The 21,176-nt window shown below is 42.7% G+C and overlaps 1 protein-coding gene across 1 annotated transcript; it reads right to left on the reverse strand.

The window, feature by feature from the left end:
- Window positions 1-1,101: 1,101 nt before the first annotated feature.
- Window positions 1,102-19,284, reverse strand: abch1 (ATP-binding cassette, sub-family H, member 1). Its single transcript, XM_061087718.1, has 20 exons — window positions 19,210-19,284; window positions 15,803-15,954; window positions 15,203-15,362; window positions 13,882-14,036; window positions 12,684-12,791; window positions 11,944-12,037; window positions 9,783-9,857; window positions 9,392-9,572; window positions 9,075-9,171; window positions 8,801-8,969; window positions 8,113-8,213; window positions 6,638-6,708; window positions 6,413-6,462; window positions 6,022-6,078; window positions 5,864-5,934; window positions 5,656-5,744; window positions 4,764-4,867; window positions 2,843-3,002; window positions 2,261-2,365; window positions 1,102-1,208 (listed from the first exon to the last, which is right to left on the reverse strand). The coding sequence occupies exons 1-20, from the start codon at window positions 19,282-19,284 to the stop codon at window positions 1,102-1,104; spliced, it is 2,181 nt and encodes a 726-aa protein (XP_060943701.1).
- Between the last annotated feature and the right edge of the window lie 1,892 nt (window positions 19,285-21,176).

Here is a 21,176-nt window from a genome sequence, read left to right on the forward strand (position 1 = left end):
GCGGGGCTCTGGCTGCACCACCAGGGGGCGACAGAGAAGTGTTGGGCAACAACGAATTGAGGAGCCTGGCACATGAGACAGAAATCCGTCCCACTGCGTCCGGCGAAGTGGAGAATGATCGAAAACTAAAAGTACGACAACGCTTTCCCTCCACTTACGACAATCCCCCCCCCCCGTTTCTCCTCTCACAGCAGATGTTGGCACAAAAATCAAGAGTTTTACATTTGAGCTCCTGGTAACGGTGCGTCTCACCGACTTGAGACGTGGTTACTGGTTCCTGTCTCGCACTGGACAAGATGCAAAACTGTCCACAGACACAACAGGTAAGAAACCAGAGGAGATGCTGCTGATGCAACAACAACAACAACAACAACAACAACAACAACAACAACAACAACAACAACCCCCTCTTCGCCTTTTCTCATTGTAAAGCTGATAAAAACCGGCTTGAGATTCTCTTGTGCTAAGACGGTTTTTAAAATCGTTTTCTCTATAATGTAAATGTTCGTTAGACAAACAAAAACTGTACAGACGAAAAGAATAACATCTTCCAGTGAATTCAACAACTTTTTCTTCCTCATTTTACCAGATGGAATCTCGAGGCCTCATGCATCGATTTTGAAATAAAGTGAATCCCGGCAGAATCTCTCGATCAGCGTTGAGACGAAGGACAAACGGAAACAAAGAGAGAGACTCTGAGTCGGGCCGGGCCGGTTCAGGGGTGAAACATATCAAAACAAATATATATGTGAATCGAACTGTAAGAATAAATACGATCCTTCTGTTTGCTGCTTAACAAATATCCTCATATTGTGCATGTGTGTCGTCTCACGGACGTCAACATGCAGCGGTTTTGAAATTCCACCGACATGGGAGCTGCTGCAGGATCAGGATCAAGTGTCTGTGAGAGACGGAGAACGTGTCTCCTCCTGGTCGCTGCTGCATCAGGACATCCACAGACAGGAAGTCCAGGTGAGTCCAGGTGAGTCCAGGTGAGTCCAGGTGAGTCCAGGTGAGTCCAGGTGAGTCCTGGCGTCCCGGGCGTCTCCCGGCAGCGTCCGTCCCCGCACCGGGTGATGTCCTCCGGGGGGGGCGAGGCGCTCATGTCCTCAGCTTCAAGATGACCGTGGCCAGGATGAGGAAGAAGGCGTTCCAGCCGAGGGTGACGGCGAAGCCTCGCCACACCATCATCTGAGTCAGACCCCAACCTGCAGGATGGTCACATGGTCACATATTAATATCAAGGTCAAAAGAGACTGACAAAACGTGGGTTATGTTTTTGCAACCGGAAAAGAAAAGAGTAAAGCAACACTCAGGAAAGCTAAACTGTTTTTATATATATTCTAAACATATTAACAAAATCAGGCCATTGTTTTAATTTAATATTCCACGAGGAGCATCATCATGAAAACGACAGCTCTGCAACTTTCTGATATCAATGTGTCAGCAGAAACATATATTGATAGATCTCATTAAATGGAAACAATTCTTAAGACACTTTATTAAAACCTCACGACAAAGAAATAAAACATATTTTTGCTGCAGAATCCAAAGATAAATGCAGATCTTTTCTAAATCGCGTTCACTTCTCTACAGCTTCACAACCACCGGCCCAACATGATCTCTGATGTGATTGAAAGATGGAGCCACAGAAAGTGAAGTCATGTCTGTTTCCCTCATTCATGAACTGAATCTGGTTATGAGCAGCGTCTTCTGTGTATTAAAATAGATCATATCTGCAAAAACCATCAATCTCTGGGTGATGTGATCCAACGAACACAGGAAATCCAGGTTTATTATTATATCATCTGTCATCTTCTATTAGCTCCGTGGAAGCTTATTGAGGCCACAGTGACTGTGAGCCTGGTGCAGAGCCTGGACTTCAGATGTCGGGCAGTGAATCTAATCTGTGGAACGTCTCTCGTCCACCACTGAACCTCGAAGATAAGGTTTGTGAAGCAGGAAGCGGCGCCGCCCACTTCCTGCGTTTGACGCGTATCACGTAACACAGAGCGAGCTCTCGCTGTCCGGACACAACGGCGTCCAGAGACCACACCTCCACACCTCCGATTCCAGGAAGTTCAGTTACACAGGATCCAGAGCTGATGAATGATTCAGACGAGCGGCTGCGGCGTGTACCGTGACAATCTGACGCTCACACGTGCCAACGCCACGCCGGACGAGGAGCTGCTAGCGTTACAGGATCGATGCGTGTTGTGTAACGTGTGTATACATGTTGTGTAACGTGTGTATACATTACCTCTGTACATTATACAGCGGAGGGCTTCAGAGGCGTAGGTCTGAGGCAGAGCCAGGCTGAGGTACCGGAGAGGATACGGGATACACTCCACGGGCCAGATGATCCCTGCAGGTCAGGGCACAGGAGATGCTCTTAGATTCACCAATTCAAATATAGAGGAAGGGATAAGTTTTCATTTCATTTGAATCATCCAAAGCACAGAAAGGGAGGGAAGGAGGGAGATATGAACGCTCCAGTGAGATTTATTTAACTGCTGGTTCCAACTCCTCAATGAACCCGATAATTCAACACAGATTAAATATCTGTTAAATGCTTAATAAAGCTTTAATGGTTTGATACGGTCGACGGCTCCGGTGCAGCGACTGAATGGAGCTGGAGGAGGGATGTGGGGGGGGGGGGAGGTGATGGAGAACCTGACTGAGCCACTGCTGCTTCAGCAAAGATTTCTATATCCTGAACTACAACCAAACCAGAGGCTCGGGGATTCAGGATGTTGAATAAAGGTCCAATAATCCGACACCTACAGGAGTTCTGAAGCCGCTCACACACACAGACACACACACACGTGGGTCCGAGGCGTACCGCAGAGGATGAGGTTTGGGTAAAACACGCCCAGCGCGGCCTGGTTGGCGCTCTGCTCGTCGTCGATGGCGGCGGAGATGACGAGGCCGAACGAGATGCCGGTGACGCCCTGCAGCACGATGAGAATGATGACCAGCACCAGGGAGCCTTCATTAGGCATCTGCAGAGAGAGAGAGAGGGGCAGAGGGGCGAGGGAGACAACAGGCTCGTAAATGTCTCGAGTGTTTTCATGAAGAGAGCTGAGGTGGAACTAAAGAGAGAGGAGAGGGGGGGGGCAGAGTTAGAACCAGGACAAACACACGGTTCTACAGAAAAAAATCCACAATATTACAACCTACAGATGCAAGTTTACTTTTGAATCTATTTTCAGTGGTTTCCTTTCTCTGAAAAACTCGTTTCTCAAACTTATTCTTGGAAACAAGCTTCCAGTTCTCAGCCTTTGTGTGGAACTCGTTTCAAAGTCTGAGGTTTTAATAGAAAACTCGTCTCCGAGGACGTGATGTCATGTTCCAGAGAAACCGAGGTGGCAATCAGCGGATTAATTAAGACGATTTCCTCCTGTTCAAAGTGGAATAAACACAAGTCTGAAAGTGTCAGGACTCAAAGTGATAACTCTGTGAGCTCGGAGAGAATGTGCGGACGTGTGTGTGTGTATGTGTGTTCTCTCAGTGTGTTAAGACACTATCCGTCTCCCCTGACAACGTGCAAAAATAGCCCTGCACCCGGAGGCCACATGACCACTCGGTTGCCACAGCAATCAAGGTTGTTGTCGTGGCGATCCCGCAGTGATCCCTGGAAACGGGCGGCGCAGGAAGTGATTTATGGAGTCGTGGTCTGTTTGGACTTCAGCACCTTAATTAACCCACACATGGACACACGGACACACACTGACACACACATTGTAACACACAGACGAGAACACACACACACTCACTTAGACACACACACATGATCTCTATCCTGTCTTTGCCTGTATTGATCCCATCCAGGGTCACAAAGTGATCGATGACCTCTGTGACCTCCAGAGATTTCCACCCTAACTCTCCTGCTGTCTGCTGCTGCTGCCTCGTGCACATCTCACAGAACAATATTAATTATATCATATCAGACAATAACAGTGTGTGTGACGGGCGAAATGAATTATCATGACTCTAATGTTCTGGAGGTAAAGTCCCATTTTTCCTGATGTGATTAAAATGCAAATGAGCGACTAACAGCTTCCGACGCAGCAGGTCGTGAACGCAGTGACCTTTCAGAATATCTCCTTTAAACAGACGCTGGTCACGATAATAATACGATTAAATACGACTCAATACCCACATCTGCCTTTAATGTTTAATGCTATATTTCAATGTGTGATCAGGATATGTGTTTTATATTCATCATTTTCAGTTTTAGCTGCTTTCTGCATTCTGTATTGCTGTTTTGTCAGAACCTTGTTAAAGGTGCTATTCAGCTTAAATGTATTATTATTATTAAGAGTCCAAATAATGAATAAGTCAAAAGTAATTATAATAATAATAAAAAAATCAGTTTTACTTATCCGACAGTGTTCTCAGTAAAGAATGAGCCAGATTTCCCTGTGGTGAGTTAGAGAATTATTAGAGAAACAAGCAGCAAATAGAATGTGTGAGTGTGATACTTTAGATTTAAATATAAAATAAATACAAATTATTGAAACATATAGGTTTGTTTCTATCATTAAAAAATTCTTTACATATATATATTATATGGTTGTTTTATTGTTTATGTTGTATTTCCTTGCCTCCACTATCTTGTTTTGGTTCCTGAAGACACTCGGATCAATAGTTTCCTCTCATGTGGAGAGCGTGTGCGTGTGTGTGTGTGTGTGTGTGTGTGTGTGTGTGTGTGTGTGTGTGTGTGTGTGTGTGTGTGTGTGTGTGTGTGTGTGGACACGAACATTGAAGGCGAGCAGGATGAAGAGCAGCAGCAGGATGATCTGGACGCTGATGACGAACAGCTGAGAGAAGAGGTGAGCCAGCATCGTCTCCATGGAGCTCACACCTGGAAACAGCACAGAGTCAAATCAAAGATCCTCTGAATAAACAAAATCCCTCACATCAGCCATTCTCTCACTCATTATACAACATTAATTCTTCCATTAAAATATATGCAGAGTCATCAATACGTTTAAAACAGTTAAAGTAATAATATAAAGGTAGTAATTCTTCTTTCTTGCTGGTGAACACCATCACACGCTGCTGTGATCATGTGACTCCCTCTACTGGTAACATCTCAAATTACACGTCAATTATTTATCTTGGAAGCTTCATTCTGCTGCAGTTGAAAGATTTGAATGAATCTAAGAATATAAGAGAGTCTGTGAGTCTATAAACATCCTTCACCTTTATACTTCACTGTTTTCTATTAAATGTATATTTAAACACAAGTATTTATTACTGACATGTGAAAGACAAGCAGCAATAATAACTACAATCAATCATAAAAAGGGGGAATTCAAGTTTTGTATAAAGTGTTTGCATTTAAAAGACTTATTTGTGTTTTTTTATCAGTTTTCCTGATTAAAAGCTGCAGGGAATTACAAAGAACTCAGAAAGTGAAAGCATGAAGCTGAAGAAGTGTAATGATGAAGTAAAATAGGACGTTTACAATTAAGATAATTAATATAGAACAAAGTTAAACACACAATCAGTGCAGTTAAATCTTTACAACATACAATCACATGAAGCGATGCCAAGTATGATGGCAGATCTGGTATCAATAGAAGCTGAGGTCATTTTATAAAACCGTTAATCTACTGAACGTGTTGCGTGTGAACTTTGACCTCTCACCTGCGACAAAGCATCGGTCCAGAAGCCCCTCCTTCCTCTCCAGGACGAAGGAGAGAGCCGTCAGACCCACGGCCAGATAGAAGGTGATACTGGACGGGGAGAGAGGAAGAGGAGGAGCCACGAGGAGCACGGGTTTATTGTCCATATTGAGTTTATTGGTATTAAAAGGGGTCGAAGCTTGAATTCAACCAGCTCGCTTCCCACTGACCTGAGAACAGCTCCAGGCATCACAAATATGGTGAAGTCTGTGTTCTCGTCTCCGTAGATCGGCTCCTCCATCTACAAGAGGACAGGAACAAAAGATTAATTATTTTTAGCTTGATTCTTATTCCTCTGGTTTGATTGTTGCTTCAGATCTTTTCTCACCTTCACCGGCAGCGACACCAGGTACGACATGCTGCCCAGCTTGTGGTCCACAAAGTCCTGCAGGTGAAGTGAGACAGATCATAACTCCAACTGCATTCTCATCAACTTTCAGTGGAATTAATCAAATCAATGACATATCATCGGTAAAACTCATATTCACAAATCACAGGTTGTTTCTGTCATGATGACAAATGTAAAAACAAATGAAGAGTCTGGTCTTGTGTTGTTGTGGAACAGCGTCAATAACAGAAACCAGTGAAGTGGCACTGATGTTGATATTGTAAAGATGCTGCTGCTGTTGTGTTGCATGTGTATTTATTGTACACTATAAATATCGTGTGTATATAATATTTGAAGCTAATGAAACAAAAGGAAGGAAACACATTTGTACCTGAAAAGCCTCGTGAAGCTTCTTCTGCAGCATTAAGGCAATTTGTCGATCTAGAAAAAAACATAAACAGCAAAAGTGAGCTTCTCTGTAGATAATTGATAATAGTTTTTACTTCTATATTTGTCATATACAATTTAGTTGATCCTTTAAATTTTAATAAATAGAATAAACTCACATGTAGGATAAAACTTAAACCTTAAGCTAGATGAACAGTTTGGATCTTACTTGTCAGATCCAGCCACACGTGCACTGATCCTCCATCCACCACCTCCCTGGAAACATGCCGCTGCATCATCCTGTGGAGCCAAAGAGTCAGGATCTGCTTCACATACGCTCTCATTGAATTATTAAATTATAGGATTATTTTACAGAGCTCGTATCAAACTTGTCCCTTCATAAAATCAGGTCTATTATTGCTCTGTGAAGTGTGAAGGTAATTGAACAGTTCAGATCAGTGAGGTGAAGACGTGGAGGAGAAGAAACCTGAAGAACGTCTGTCACATGATTCAGGTGTGTGTGGGACAGGAAGGAGCAGACACACACACACACACACACACACACACACACACACACACACACACACACACACACACACACACACACACACACACACACACAGTGAATCACACCCAACACAACAACTCATGCCCTTTAACATTCTCGACTGACTCATCGACACATGATTAAAAGTTTGAAGCTGGTTTGATTTGTGTTTGTGTGAGTGACAGGAATGGCATTTGGATTATAATCTGATTTCATTTGTTCTGGATTTCTTAATAATTCATTAACAACTACTTCAGTCAAATCCTCCCTGAGATGCAACGTGTGACACAGCCTCTACTTTACAGATAATCTCTCTCTGCATGTTAAACATTGTGCTGCTGCAGATTTGCTACTTTAATACCTTTACTATTATGTATGGTTTATAATAAAATGGCGAGGTGGTGATTAGCACTGCTGCCTCACAGCAAGAAGGTTCTCGGTTCAAATCCTTGTCTTAATTGTCTATGAATGTGAATTCTACAAATGTCGGCCCTGTGATACACTGGAGACCTGGAGTCATGTCCCACCTTCCAACAAGTTTCTATAAAATTAGTTCAATAGTTTTCGTGTCATCTTGCTGACAGCAATACAAAAGTAGTTATAGGACCTGGACTGCTGTTCAAGCTTTGTGTTGTTATAATAAACTCATATTGACGTAAGAACAACTGAAGCTCTTGATTTAACCACTATGTGTTTCAACAAGGAGCTTTTCTTCATCAAGCTTTTAAGGTCTAAAGTTTAAAGTCAGGACTTTTATATAAACGTTTTTCAAACCCATTGACACATTTATCCTTTATACTATGTTGATCGGCATTAAGACCTAAATGCTCCACATATGGACACAACACTATAAGTGGATTTGTGGTGATTGAAATTTTTCATGTGACTCCAGCGTGAGCTCAACGTCTCACTGAGGATTTATTTATGATCCTGTGATGTATAAAGTCGAGAATGAGACGGATTCACAATCGTATGTTTTCTATTGGACGTTTGACAGAAGTCGTGATGACACTGTTTGATTTGTTTCTTTGTCGTTTTCATACTTATTTAATGTGTCGATTCTACACAACATATCATCATGGATCCAGTCTTTTCTGTCCTGGTACTAATACTAACAGGTCACATGGTGGCTGATGTCACATGATCGGTGCGTTCACCTTTTGGTCAGGTAGCTGGTGAAGTTCTCCCCGAAGCCGATGACGCCCCAGTACTCTCCATTCTGGATCCCATCGAAAGCCTCTGCATGAGACAAGGGCACCTGTGGACGAAGAGCAACACTTTATATATGATATATAATAATACATATTGATGCACTCTGGGGAAATAGATTAAAATCTTCTAATGTTTGTTATAAAGCAGCTTCACTCGAGTTTTATATAAAGCAGCGAACTGTGTCGCACCAGGAAACGACTTTTCTGTTTCCTAGAAAAACCATGAAGTGAAACTTAGACTTGAGCTTTGAGGTAAACTTTATGAATCAGTGATAACAGAACACGAGTCACAGAAACTACCTGCTTCCTCTTCGGTCGCAGCTCGTGAACATTGAAACCTCCCTCGGGTGAGATTGTGTCTCACGAGGTCGGAGACATACTAAATTTCCCTCGGGATTAATAAAGTATCCATCTATCTATCTATCTATCTATCTATCTATCTATCTATCTATCTATCTATCTATCTATCTATCTATCTATCTATCTATCTATCTATCTATCTATCTATCTATCTATCTATCTATCTATCTATCTATCTATCTATCTATCTATCTATCTATCTATCTATCTATCTATCTATCTATCTATCTATCTATCTATCTATCTATCTATCTATCTATCTATCTGTCTATACCTGCGTGACACTGGTGTTGTCCAGGAAGGAGAGCAGCGTGAGGCTGTACGCCGAGGGGGAGGTCTCGTTGTTCACGACGGCGACCTGCACCCCCCGCGGATCTCCTCCCACGCACAGACAGATCAGAGAGATCTGGATCACGGGCAGCACGAACTGGAAACACAACGAGCTGCAAGCACAGAGGGGGGGGGGGGGGGGGGGGCAGAGACAGTCAGAGGACCAACGTGTCCCTCGTCAAACCTTCTGCTGACAGACGAGAGGAGCGTGGACGTACCCGGGCATTCTCTTCATCCGCACCAGCGTCTTGATCATCAGGGCGGTGATGTTCCTCCACTTGGGCAGCAGGTGTCGGGCTCGCACCTTCCAGTCCACTGCAGAACACACATGGGGGGGGGGTTCAGGTTCTGTTCTCACCAGGTCAACCTCTTGACCTTTGACCTTCAAACTCTGTTCATCCAAGAAGTGACAGAGGGGATTCAAACCTGGGACACTTATGTGATATGCACCTGTTTGTCCACAGTGCCAGCCTCAGGAACAGGAAACAGAAATATGATTTGTAATAAACTGGGTAGAACATTTCTGTCCATGCACCTGAATATTTGGGAACCTCCTCCTCGGCTCCGGCTCCGATGGCGAGAATCGGCCGACTCTCGTCTCGCCCGCTCTCGAACGACTGGCTGTTCTCCAGCGGCGCCCCCTGTGGACTGGATCCTCGTTTGGAGTCGACCTGGTCGTAATTCTGACACAGCTGCAGGAAGGCGTGCTCCAGGGTCTGCAGCAGGAGAACAGGAGTTTACACAAGCTTCTGGTTTATTCATCACCTTACATAAAGCTGCTTTAGAAGAAATCATTTATTCCCCGATCTGATGCAACGTCTCTTTATTGGCTTTTGACAGAACTGGAGAATCTGCATCTGATCCATGAAGGTCCCTGTTCTCACTACCTGCACCCGACCCTCCTGTCCACCAGGGGCTCTACTCACTGCTGCATTGTGCTGCTTCATGACCTCTTCTGGAGGCCCCTCCGCCAGCAAGTGGCCGTTCCGCATGAGCCCGACCTAGAGAGCAGGGGAAACAGAAGAAGACAGAATGAAGAAGTGATTCATAAAATATAGTTTTGTCTTCTGCGTGCTGCCACTTTTTATGGAGAGGAAAGTTTTCATCCTCCTGATGTCAGGGAACAAAATCCAGACAGATCCCGGCTCCTGCACATGACTCGAAACCTCCAGAGCATTTAGAAACTAAAATCTGGGGTTACGCATCTTGCACTTCAGAATGCAAAGTGAAAGAAGCGAGGATCAAACCACCAAGACCTTCTGGTTAGTGGCCGACCCGCTGTACCTCATGCAAGGCACTGCTGGGACTTGAACCCATGATTTATTAGACCGGTGCTTTCATCAACAGCACATCAACAACATTACTTAAATGTTGGGGAAGCCAGTGTGTCAATTTGAAATGAGACTTTTGACTAATGTTTTTGGAGCCAGCTGGTTACAGAGCAGTGGAGGAACTGGTTTTAATAACTTGGCCCCTCCTCTCTCCTCAGTAGGTCAAGGTTTCTGTGATTAAAGTCTATTGTCCCGGACGGAGTCAGAAACAACAAGCCAGCGTGTTTTCATTCCTCGTTGAAGCACCTGACGTTGCTCTGTCCTGGTGAAACAGTCAAAGACAGAAATCAGTGGATCCACCTGATTCTTCCTCCATCAGAATCTCCCTCCACCCGCCTCTCACCTCCACCCGGAGTGGAGACGCCCCGGAGCATCACACAGGGCCGACTGGCTTCAGTGAAGAATTCACAACTCTGTTATTTATGGAGCTGCATCAGAGAGAAGCCGAAATAACTTCTGACATTGTTTCTGAGATGAAGTTTGAGTCTGAAACTCCCCGACATGTGACACTCTGAGAAATAAAGAGAAGTGAAATTTCAGTTCCTTCGATTACTAAGAAACCTGGGGCGCTAGAGAACTCTATTTTTAAAGTGAAGCTTAAGAAAGTAAAATTATAAGTGTGGGAAATTTGGTTTAGACACAAATATTTTTGTTGCGTAGATTGGATTTGTAAGGGTTGGTTTCAGCCCCTCAGAACCATTAAAGGATCTGTAGTAAGGATGATGGGTGGATGGCTTTAAGGGACTGTATATGCACTACACAGTATATAGATTTAGTGGAATCTTGAAAAGAGAAGTGCACTTAACAACAAGAGTCAAAGTTTCATCCACTGAGCCTCACTTTTTAACCACCTCTAGTTTTTACACCTCTCACTGGAGAAGTGAAAAAGCACATTTCCAGAATTTCCAACATCAGAGAATCTACAGGACAAACACTCCACTGTAAAGTACAGGTCTTTATATACAGAGCAGATTAGTGGGGAAAAAGTGAAGGAACTCATGGATTTAATGCAGAGCCAGATATTCAAATGTGTTAAATGTACTGTAAGTTTACAGACCCACTAACTTTATCCCTGCTGCTCATGTGTGTGACCGTTCACCACAAACCAGCCGGTGTTCACAAGTGAACTTTAATTTTAAACCTTTACTTCCTCTTCTCTCTCTGAGTTTCTTCACAGCTTCTGTATTCAAGTGGAATCTGCAGGTTTCAAACTGTAAAATGTGAGTCATGAGTCAAATGTGTATTTTTGGGGGGCGGAGACTATTTCCAGCACATTTTGCTACTGTGGTGAATAATAATGGAATGAATGATGATGAATTTGGTCTTTTTGTGGTATTTATTTAAGTTATTAAACTACAAATAGCATTTTTATTATTTTATTTTGTATTAATTTATTCTTTACTTGAATTTCCCAGCGCTCTGGTCAACTCTGGCTGTTTTTAAATGTGCTTTATAAATAAACTCGACCAATAAACCAAAGGAATAAATGACAAACAGAAAGATTCGAGCTTTAGAAACTAAAAACGTGGTTGTGTGTTAAAGCAGATGAGAGCTTCTACACAAACTCTAGAAGCTTTTTCTCTTTGAGCTTTTAATCGTCCTGTCAAAGCTGATGAAGAATAAACTTCATCAAACATGTTGACACAGAGGAGATATGAAAAGACTCTTTGTTTCTGCAGATGAATGCGGAGGCGCTGCTGTTGATTCTGTAATCCTGAATATCTGGGAGTTGATTTTCTGTGTGTGTCTCTCTCACCACATTGGCTTGTCTGGCCTCCTCGATGTAGTGTGTGGTGATGATGACCGACACTTTCCCCGTCTTCACAATCTCCACCAGATGCTGCCAGATCCTGCACAGCGCAAACAACAACAATCTAATTACACAACGTTTGACCCCAGAGCGAATAAACGATTTCCTCAATCTCAAAGCTTCTCCAGCAGCAGATTCACTGCTAAACGTTGTGGTTGATTAGGAGAAAATAACGTGACGTTCCTGTGAGGTTTGAGAAGATGTTTAGATGTTTAGATTTGGCCTCAGACAGTTGGTTACCTTCCACAGGAGAATTCACTGACAGGTCTGTTCCTGCCCGGGTCACGATATTAACTCTATATTTCTTTAAAGGTCGAAAAATCTATCTTTAATTTAGTATCTCTGCCCAAGCGGTCGTGTTTTCACCTGTTTGTTAGTTGACTGTTTTGTTTTGGCCTGTAGGTAACTTGGTGGAAGGAAGTGTTATCGGTCAGAGGGGAACAAATTCAGTTTTGGTGCAGATAATTTTCACTTCCTTTAACATTATCTGATTATTACATTTTTAATGATTTACCAGGAGATAACGAATGGATCTTGAATCTGGTGCAGCTGAACTGGATTTAAGAGAAACAGTACGAGTGTTGGTGTGTGTGTGTGTGTCTCTGTGTGTGTGTGTGTGTGTGTGTGTGTGTGTGTGTGTGTGTGTGTGTGTGTGTGTGTCTGTGTATGTGTGTTACACTACATACTTGGCCCTGAGCACAGGGTCCACTCCCACCGTTGGCTCGTCCAGGATGAGCAGCTCTGGATTCTGGAGCAGAGCCGCTCCGAGGGAAACTCTGCGCTTCTGACCCCCGCTGCAGCAAACACACAGGACACAGGAACCAATCACAAGCCGGCTCCTCCACCACGCTCTCAAATGTTGCGTCACTGATAAACACATGCCGCTCGTTCCCGAGGGAGGAGGGAACCCAGAGCAGAGTCAACACAACCTGCAAGACAAACCTGCCAGACAACACTGAGGGAAACAACCTGACCTGACCCACAGGGGCGCTGGGAGGCACTCTGAGAAATCCATCTTAAGGCTTTGACTAGAAAAACATAAATTCTTTAAAAAAAAAATGCTATGACTCAAAAAATCGCAAATTGATTCTACACTGTATTCGAGACAAAATAAATTATATATCTATAATATCTGAGGTAGAAACAGATGACGAGTCAGTGCCACTCGCTGTGTTTATTCATTCCAAGAATACTTGACACACTTTGTGTAGTAAACAGCTTCAGCTGCGTGTTTGTGTCTCTGCAGCCGAACCAGAGAGGAGACCAGGAAATGAAGATCTTTAATAAAACAGATCTTAGATATTAAATGTTACAATTCAATAACAATAACAGGGAAACAGAAGCGGCAGCTGCGGCTCAGTAGCACGACAGACATGTGATATAAGTATTAGGTTTGTTTTGAAAGGGACTCTCCAGGAACACAAGGCTCTTTGTGATGCTCGGGGATGTGACTCATACCAGGAACAAGAGATAATGATTATTTTCCTCCAACAACCGCAGAATATACACTGTGCATTACACAGGTGTAAAACCTTTTTTCAATTTGCATTGCTTGATTTATTTGCTTTTTTACTCTTCGTGTGAAAATGTGATTATCCAGCATCACGACCGTCTTACATAAAGTACACAAATATCCGTCTGTAGCAAAGCAGAGGGATGTGAACCTGCAGCTAAATGATAATTATACTTTTAGGATGAAATTTGGCAACACTGGCATAAATATAAAAGACTCCACAGCAAGTAGATTAAACAAAGTTGATCTCTCCTGTTTGGCTCATGATTGAATTCACCTGCAGTTAATCTGCTCTACGCCACAAATCAAACATAATCATTAATCCGTTGATATGATTCACAGTCACAGACATCGCTGTCGTGTGGTTTTACCTGAGCTTTCGGACCAGGCTGTGTTTCTGAGGCAGGTCCAGGAAGTCGATGAGGAAGTCCATGCGCGCCTGGGTCTCCTTCGCCGTCAGGCCGTGGACTCGGCCGAAGAAGGTCAGGGTGTCGCTGATGGTGAACTCGCTGTACAAGGCCAGATCCTACGGAACACAAGAGAAGGTTGTGTTGAATATGTGTGTGTGTGGATTATATTCTCTCGATACCTCGTCCTGGTTCATTGACACTTTTCTGTCCGTCCTATTTCAATAACAAAGCACAACTTGGATGTTTCAACCAAAGAAATCAACAGTAAGTTAAGTTTTGTTTGAATCGGATGTTCTCTAAGCAGATCAGCGTCTGTACTGTTTTCTGAGCACTAATACAGAAACCCTGGACTCAGCACTTTTAGCTTTTCCATAACTCAACGGATTAATATCTAGATTAGCTACTTAAATAATAATCCACACATACATTTCTCTGTAACCAGGATGAACAGGGTTTATTTCCCCCTGCTGCTGGCCTCAGACGACACAAGGTGTCACATGACTCCCTCTCCGGGTCACAGATGCTCACACGTGTGTTTTCAGCCTCCTCACATTTCCACTCTGACTGTAACGAGCCAACAGAGGCTGAATTAAACCGAGCCCTCGAGCAAGGCACTTGATCCCTATTCAGTGAACGTCGGGTGATAATTGGCTTTCACCAAACACACTTTAACACGTTACAGGTGTAACAGGCCAAATTAAACCCGGGTATACTTTGGCCCGGGCCAGAGTATACCCCGGGGTGTAAAACAGCCTAGGCCTGTTAATTTATAAAGTTAATTTATTATATTTAATGTGTAACACTACTGAGAAGTGTTTTGATCTTTGTGGATGTTTTGATGTTGTTATCAGTTTTTCTGGTTGAAGTTATGAAAGTCTATTTTTTAAAGTTTTAAGATTTAAGTTAGTGAGCTTTCTCCCTTAATTTACCTGACAAAGCTCAACCCCCAATAAAATGTTGAAAAATTAAGTCATTCTTTGGTATATCATTCAACACTTCTGATATCATGGGGGTATAATCTGGCCTGAGGGGTATGAATTGGCCTAGGCCATAATATACCCGGGTATAATCTAGCCTAGGCCCCTTTAACCCCGGGTATAGTCCGGCCTGGGGGTAAACTATGGCCTGTTACACCGGGACAAACAGGGTTTACATGTGGAGCTGAGTGAGGAAGTGGACTTAGTTTTTAGTTCCCTTAATACAAATATTACATACATATATTACATATACACATTACACATACTTTCAGGCAGAGCTGAGATTTCAAAGATGCTGTGTTTACCTGCGGCATGTACCCGACCTTCCTCCCCGGCACGTCGTGACCCGGGAAACCAGGAGGCCGGCCCAGCACGGTGATGTGACCCCCGGAGATTTTAAGCGTTCCCACGATGCATTTCAGCAGCGTGGTCTTCCCGCAGCCGCTGGGGCCCAAGAGACCGTAACTGCAACGGACACAGAGTCACACAGGGTTTCAGACTGTGGAATTCTGTGTTTTAATTCTTCAAATGATTTGCGTGAAGCGTTGAAATACAGAGATGTTGCTGTGACTGTGGCTGTTGCACTTTCGCTCTGGCACAGAAACGGTGACCCGGCTCCCACGTGGTGGATGAGGAAGCAAAGTGAAAGAAAAGCACTGGGGTGTGTCTGCACACTCACTGATTCACACTGATGTAAACACTAGCTTCAGGGAACCAGTTTAAATGATGGGATCAAACAAGGCAGCAAGGGAGCGACGCAGATTGAGTGTTTTAAAGATGAACTACAGTTAGACTCAGTCCAAACTTTAAAGATCTGACCAGCAAAACTAACTTAGAGATACAGTCACGTTCTCCTCTGAAGCCGGGTTCTGAGACGTGTTATCTGAGCTCCTCACTCCACTCACATCTGTCCCTGTGGCACCCTCAGGTTCAGGTTGCTGAGGACTTTCAGTTTGCTGTACGATCGGCACACGTTATTGCAGCGGATGGCGAAATCCTCCGGTGCAGCGGGCGGAGGAGGAGCCTCCAGATCCACCGTCATGTTCTCCTCCTTCTGCTGGAAGAAAGAAAACACTTATTCAGTTTGCTCAGACTCTTTCTTTCACTCTGAGCTTGTGAGACCTGATGCTGAAGAAGTCACACGATTTATTTTACATTTTGACAGGAAGGAAATGAAAGTAACACTTATATCTGAAACCTAACCTTATAACAACTACTTTGAATAAAAAACAATAGATACATGAATATATAAAGATAGGAACAAGAACATGTATCCAACCAAAATGTTCATAATATACAATATTCTAAACTGAAATATACAAATTAAAAACAAGTGAAAGCAACAAAGTGAGACTGGACTTCAGTGAGTTGATTCTGTTTCTGCATTTCCTTCTCTGCTGCTTTATGATTTTGTTTTATGCCATTGAACAGAACGTTTCTGTTGCTTCCTTATTTCACACATGGTCAACACATCATGTGTATTTAATTCAATGTGAAATGCAGAAATCCACATTTACGCTCCCTATAAATGTCAAACTTTCAATCTCTGATCCTTGAACTTTGACCCTGTTGAACTGAAAGTGATGCAACATTACAGATTACACAAATAAACCTTTCACAAGACTCAGCAGATATTAAATGTAGAGTAACTTTGAGGAAGTTGCTTAGAATAAAATCAGTGGGAGTTTAAAAAGTGCAACTGCAAGAAACTCTCAGTCTTTGTGGTTTTGATGGTTCCAGTGGCCAAAGACACAGAAACATGGCTCTCTCCTGGTCTGATTCTCCTCTCTGGATTCTGTGCATCTCTTCAGAACCAGTAGTGAAAGTATTTGGGTCGTAGCTCCAACAATCCTTTGGTATAATCTCTATTAACAGCTTCTTTCACGGGTTTCCCCCCCCCGGTCTGGAACTAACTCCCTCCTTTAATCCGGAGTCTCTCATTTTTCTAGCAAGGAGATTAGGGAGATTGCACAATCTGATGCAGTTGGTCGGCCTCATGCACCTTTGACACTTTAGCCTACAGCTGCAGCCTCAATAAATCACCTCCATTCTGCAGGAATTAGCTTGTGGCTACTGTGCAGTTTGTTTCAGAAGTCGAGCTGATTCAGATCCTCAACATCTGAGATGAACAAGATAAAAACTCCTTATCTGAGCTCTGACAGCAAATGTCAAGTGGACCGAGTGAGAAGCAGCAGCAGAAGCCGACACTCACCCGAGAGGAGCAGAGGACAGACAGAGAGACAGGAGACGAGGGACAGGATGAGGAGGACAGGCTGAGGAGCGTCTCCACACAGCCAGGAGAGGACGAGCGTGTAAACATCAGCTGACTCAAACCTCTCAGTGAATGAAAAGTGGAGGAACAGGTTCTGTTCAGCGCCAGGCATGTGGAGAGCACATGACCTTAGAGTTACTGGCCAAATTAATGCAACTGATATATAATTAATCAATAAAGCTTCACGAATTGAGAATAACTCGATTTTTTGATTGTAAAGTTGACATTTCTGGATAAACTGACCTAATTTGAATCATAAATCTGGGCTCTGGAAACTTTAGCTTTTGACTTTTAACACCGTAAGTGGTTGATTTAAAAAAAAATTTTTTTAACAATCTGTTTATTGAATTTTACATAATTAAACAAACAAACAATAGTGTTCCATACGGTAAAAATTACAGATGTAATTTCAACATACCACAGAACAGATACCAACCCCCCACCCCCTCCCTCCGGCACCTAGCCCCAACAGATGAGCACATAGAGTTGAAAAATAAAGAAAAACAAACAAAAGAAAAACAAAAAAAGATGGGTTGATAGAGGAAGAGAGAGAAAGGATAAATAAATAAGCAAGTAAATAAATTTATAAAAGAATAGATGACATAAATCATAATAATAATATAATAATAACAATATAATAGCAATACTAAAAATAAATGAATAAATAGATACATACGATCAATAAAATTTAAAAAAAAAATTAAAATAAATAAATAAAATAGTTAAAGAAGAAAACAAAACAAAACCAAAAGAACAAGTGGTTGATTTTTAACCCAAATGCAGAAACGTTAGAAACTCCAGAAAGTAATAGTGTTTTAGAGTTTCAGTCTCCCTCTGATAACAGTTCCTCTCCAGATGAAAAGGCCAGTGGTGTATAAAGTAATTGAAAGCCATACTTGAGTAAAAGTACAGATATCTGACCTGAAAGTGACTTCGGTAAAAGTAAAAGTCACCCGTCAGAAAATGACTTGAGTAAAAGTCTTAAAGTAGCTCATATTAAAAGTACTTAAGTATCAAAAGTATCTGCTGTTGAAATGTACTTAAGTATCAAAAGTAAAAGTACAAGTACCAAAATTAAAAATGCAAAGTGCTTTTTATAGTAGTCCTATACAGACACAAAACAACCCAAAATGTTTCTCCTCAAGATTTATCTCAACTGACTAAAAAATTATAACAACAATATGAATATAATGTATATAATGTATCATTTTACCAATTTTGAACCCTAGATGCTGAGGTTCAAATAGTAATGGACCAGCGCATCTGAACTCCTAGAGACAACACAGAATCAACTATAATCAGTTTTCAGAATGTAAGAAGTAGAAGGAAAATAAATACTCAAGTAAAGTACAGATATGTAAAAAATCTACTTAAGTACAGTAACAAAGTATTTCTACTTCGTTACTTTCCACCACTGGAAAAGGCTCATAATCAGATAACCCCCCCACTGTCCTGTTGATGACGTCACAGCTCACCACAGCCTCTCTCTCTTCCTCCAGAAGGAATTCCTACCTCGTCGCGTCCAGTTTTGCGTCCTCGTTCCAAAGTGGAGGAAACGTTACCGGACGTGTTACCGGACCCAGCTGCAGCCCGGGACTGTGGAGAGGTCACCGTCACCCGGTGGAACAGGGTCGGGCTATTTATAAGCCCTGGCAGCGGAACGTGCACGGACACACAAACACACACAGCTGCTGCAAGTTTCACTTCTGCCTCCTCGGCCCTGCAGGCGCGTCACTGGATGAGCGCTGTGCAGATGCCTCCTCTCCTCCTCTCTCTCCTCCTATATCCTCCCCCCCCCCTCCTCTCTCCTCCTCTCTCCTCTCTATCCTCCTCTCTCCAGCTGCAGCAGCATGCATCCTGCAGGTTTCTCCATCTTGCTGCAGCAGGGACCAGGGAGGCCATGCTGATGCTGCTGCTGCTGCTGATGCTGCTGCTGCTGCTGATGATGATGATGATGATGCTGATGATGATGATGATGCTCGGACAGATTCAGGTCCTGCTCGGTTTCACGTTACGTCCCCAAAGAGAAAAGCATCTTACCCGCTCCTGCATCTCGGTGCTGTCGGTGAGAGCAGCCGTCGCTTCAGCATCCAGAGCTGGAGGCTCCGCGGCCATGGCAGCAGGGAGGAGGGAGGAGGAGGGAGAGACACTGACAGGGAGGGGAGGAGGGTGAGAGAGAGGGAGAGAGAGAGAGAGAGAGAGAGAGAGAGAGAGAGAGAGAGAGAGAGAGAGAGAGAGAGAGAGAGAGAGAGAGAGAGAGGCAGAGAGAGAGGGAGAGAGAGAGAGCGAGAGGGAGAGAGCGAGAGGGAGAGAGAGAGAGAGAGAGAGGGAGAGAGAGAGAGAGAGCGAGAGGGAGAGAGAGAGAGAGAGACTGACTGATGGGAGGAGAGAGAGAGAGGGAGAGAGAAGGAGAGAGAGAGGGAGAGAGAGAGAGACACTGACAGTGATGGGACGAGAGAGAGAGAGAGAGAGGGAGAGAGAGAGACACTGACAGTGATGGGAGGATAGTGAGAAAGAGAGATACAGAGAGAGACAGAGAGAGAGAGAGAGAGGGAGAGAGAGAGAGAGAGAGAGAGAGAGAGAGAGAGAGAGAGAGAGAGAGAGAGAGAGAGAGAGAGACTGACAGGAATGGGAGGAGAGAGCGAGATGGGGGGGCTTTTCCTTTCTGAATATTAAATATTAAATATCCACTTGTTCATAAGATGCAGCATTAAGTGGATTTTCAGATTTCTCCACCTGCAGCTACAAATGATTTATTATGTTCGTACAGTGAAGCTCTTAGAAATAAAAGAGGAGGTTTGAATGAAGAACCGTTAATATACAGCATAAATATATATATATATATATATATGTCCATATGAAATGCAGCATGGATCATAAAAAAAAAAAAACTAAACTTAGCACTATTGCTTTAAAAAACTATGTACAATCCAAATAAAGAGGTAGGTGTTGGAGACCCCCTGGGGGTGACAGGGTGCTACTGCAGCCTGTGTCATATTGGTACCAGCAAGTCCATCTATAAGAGATTTATGTTTATTTTTAATAAAAGAGAATATTCAATATTCACTGTCAGTATTTATTCTGGCTGTAATTTAATGTGATCTTTTTCCAGTTTACATATTAGACGGAGTCTTTCCTGTTGATATTGATGATGGTGAATCATTAAATGTGTAGTTTACTGTTTACCACACTCCATGCACACACACGTACACACAAAAACTCACAAAAAAAATAAAGACAATGAAAAAACAACAATGTGGCTGTAATAGTTATGCTCCTTTATTTTTCTCTTTCACTATATTTGTGGAGGTAAATATGGTTTCTACTCCTTCTAGTTACATGTCAGGTGGCAAAACCTATAACTTAAAAAAAAATCATCATGAGCCAATAAAAATAATTCATTATTTAAACCAACAACAGATAAGCTCCGCCTCCACCAGCCACACGTCACGAGGAAGTGACTCATGGATCATTAAGGATAATTAAATATGAGCTGAAGTCAGTGATAGAAAGTTTCTCAGTTTTGACACAAATTATCCTCTGACCTTTGACCTTTATTGAACGATCTTGATGTCACATTCATCTTTCAACAACACAATATATTCAGTGCATTGAATTAACTGTCAAAGAAAAACCTTTAATCATCAATTATTTTAATTATTTAAACAAAACGTCCAAATAATACAGAAATAAGAATAGAATACCAGTTGTTCTCGTGACTATATGCACAATATAATAAGTTCTGGGTTATGAGAAATTGAGCAGCCATGAAAATGTCAGAAAGGAAAATGTACACAGTTTAAAAGTTGGATTTTAAACGAGACGTTAACTGGAGGGAGAGCAGAGAGTGTTAAACTACACCATCTAGTGGCGGAGTAGTGTAACAACCTATTCAAATGAACTGTGAAGTAATTTAATGAATTTAAAACAAACAACCTGTGTCTCTGTTTGTGCCTTTTAACGTAAGAATGATGAAATAATAATAATAAAAAATAAAATTGTGTTAT

Source organism: Limanda limanda, chromosome 15 (genome assembly GCF_963576545.1).
Source record: "Limanda limanda chromosome 15, fLimLim1.1, whole genome shotgun sequence".
NCBI classification, from domain to species: domain Eukaryota; kingdom Metazoa; phylum Chordata; class Actinopteri; order Pleuronectiformes; family Pleuronectidae; genus Limanda; species Limanda limanda.

What these genes read in the sequence shown, in the direction of transcription:
- abch1 (XM_061087718.1), bottom strand. Translation starts at nt 19,284, where the DNA reads ATGGCCGCGGAGCCTCCAGCTCTGGATGCTGAAGCGACGGCTGCTCTC. An exon ending in AGGTCGGGTACATGCCGCAG is followed by an intron (nt 14,037 to 15,202) that starts GTAAACACAGCA and finishes TGTGTTCCGTAG; the next exon opens with GATCTGGCCTTGTACAGCGA. An exon ending in CCCAAACCTCATCCTCTGCG is followed by an intron (nt 2,366 to 2,842) that starts GTACGCCTCGGA and finishes CCTGACCTGCAG; the next exon opens with GGATCATCTGGCCCGTGGAG.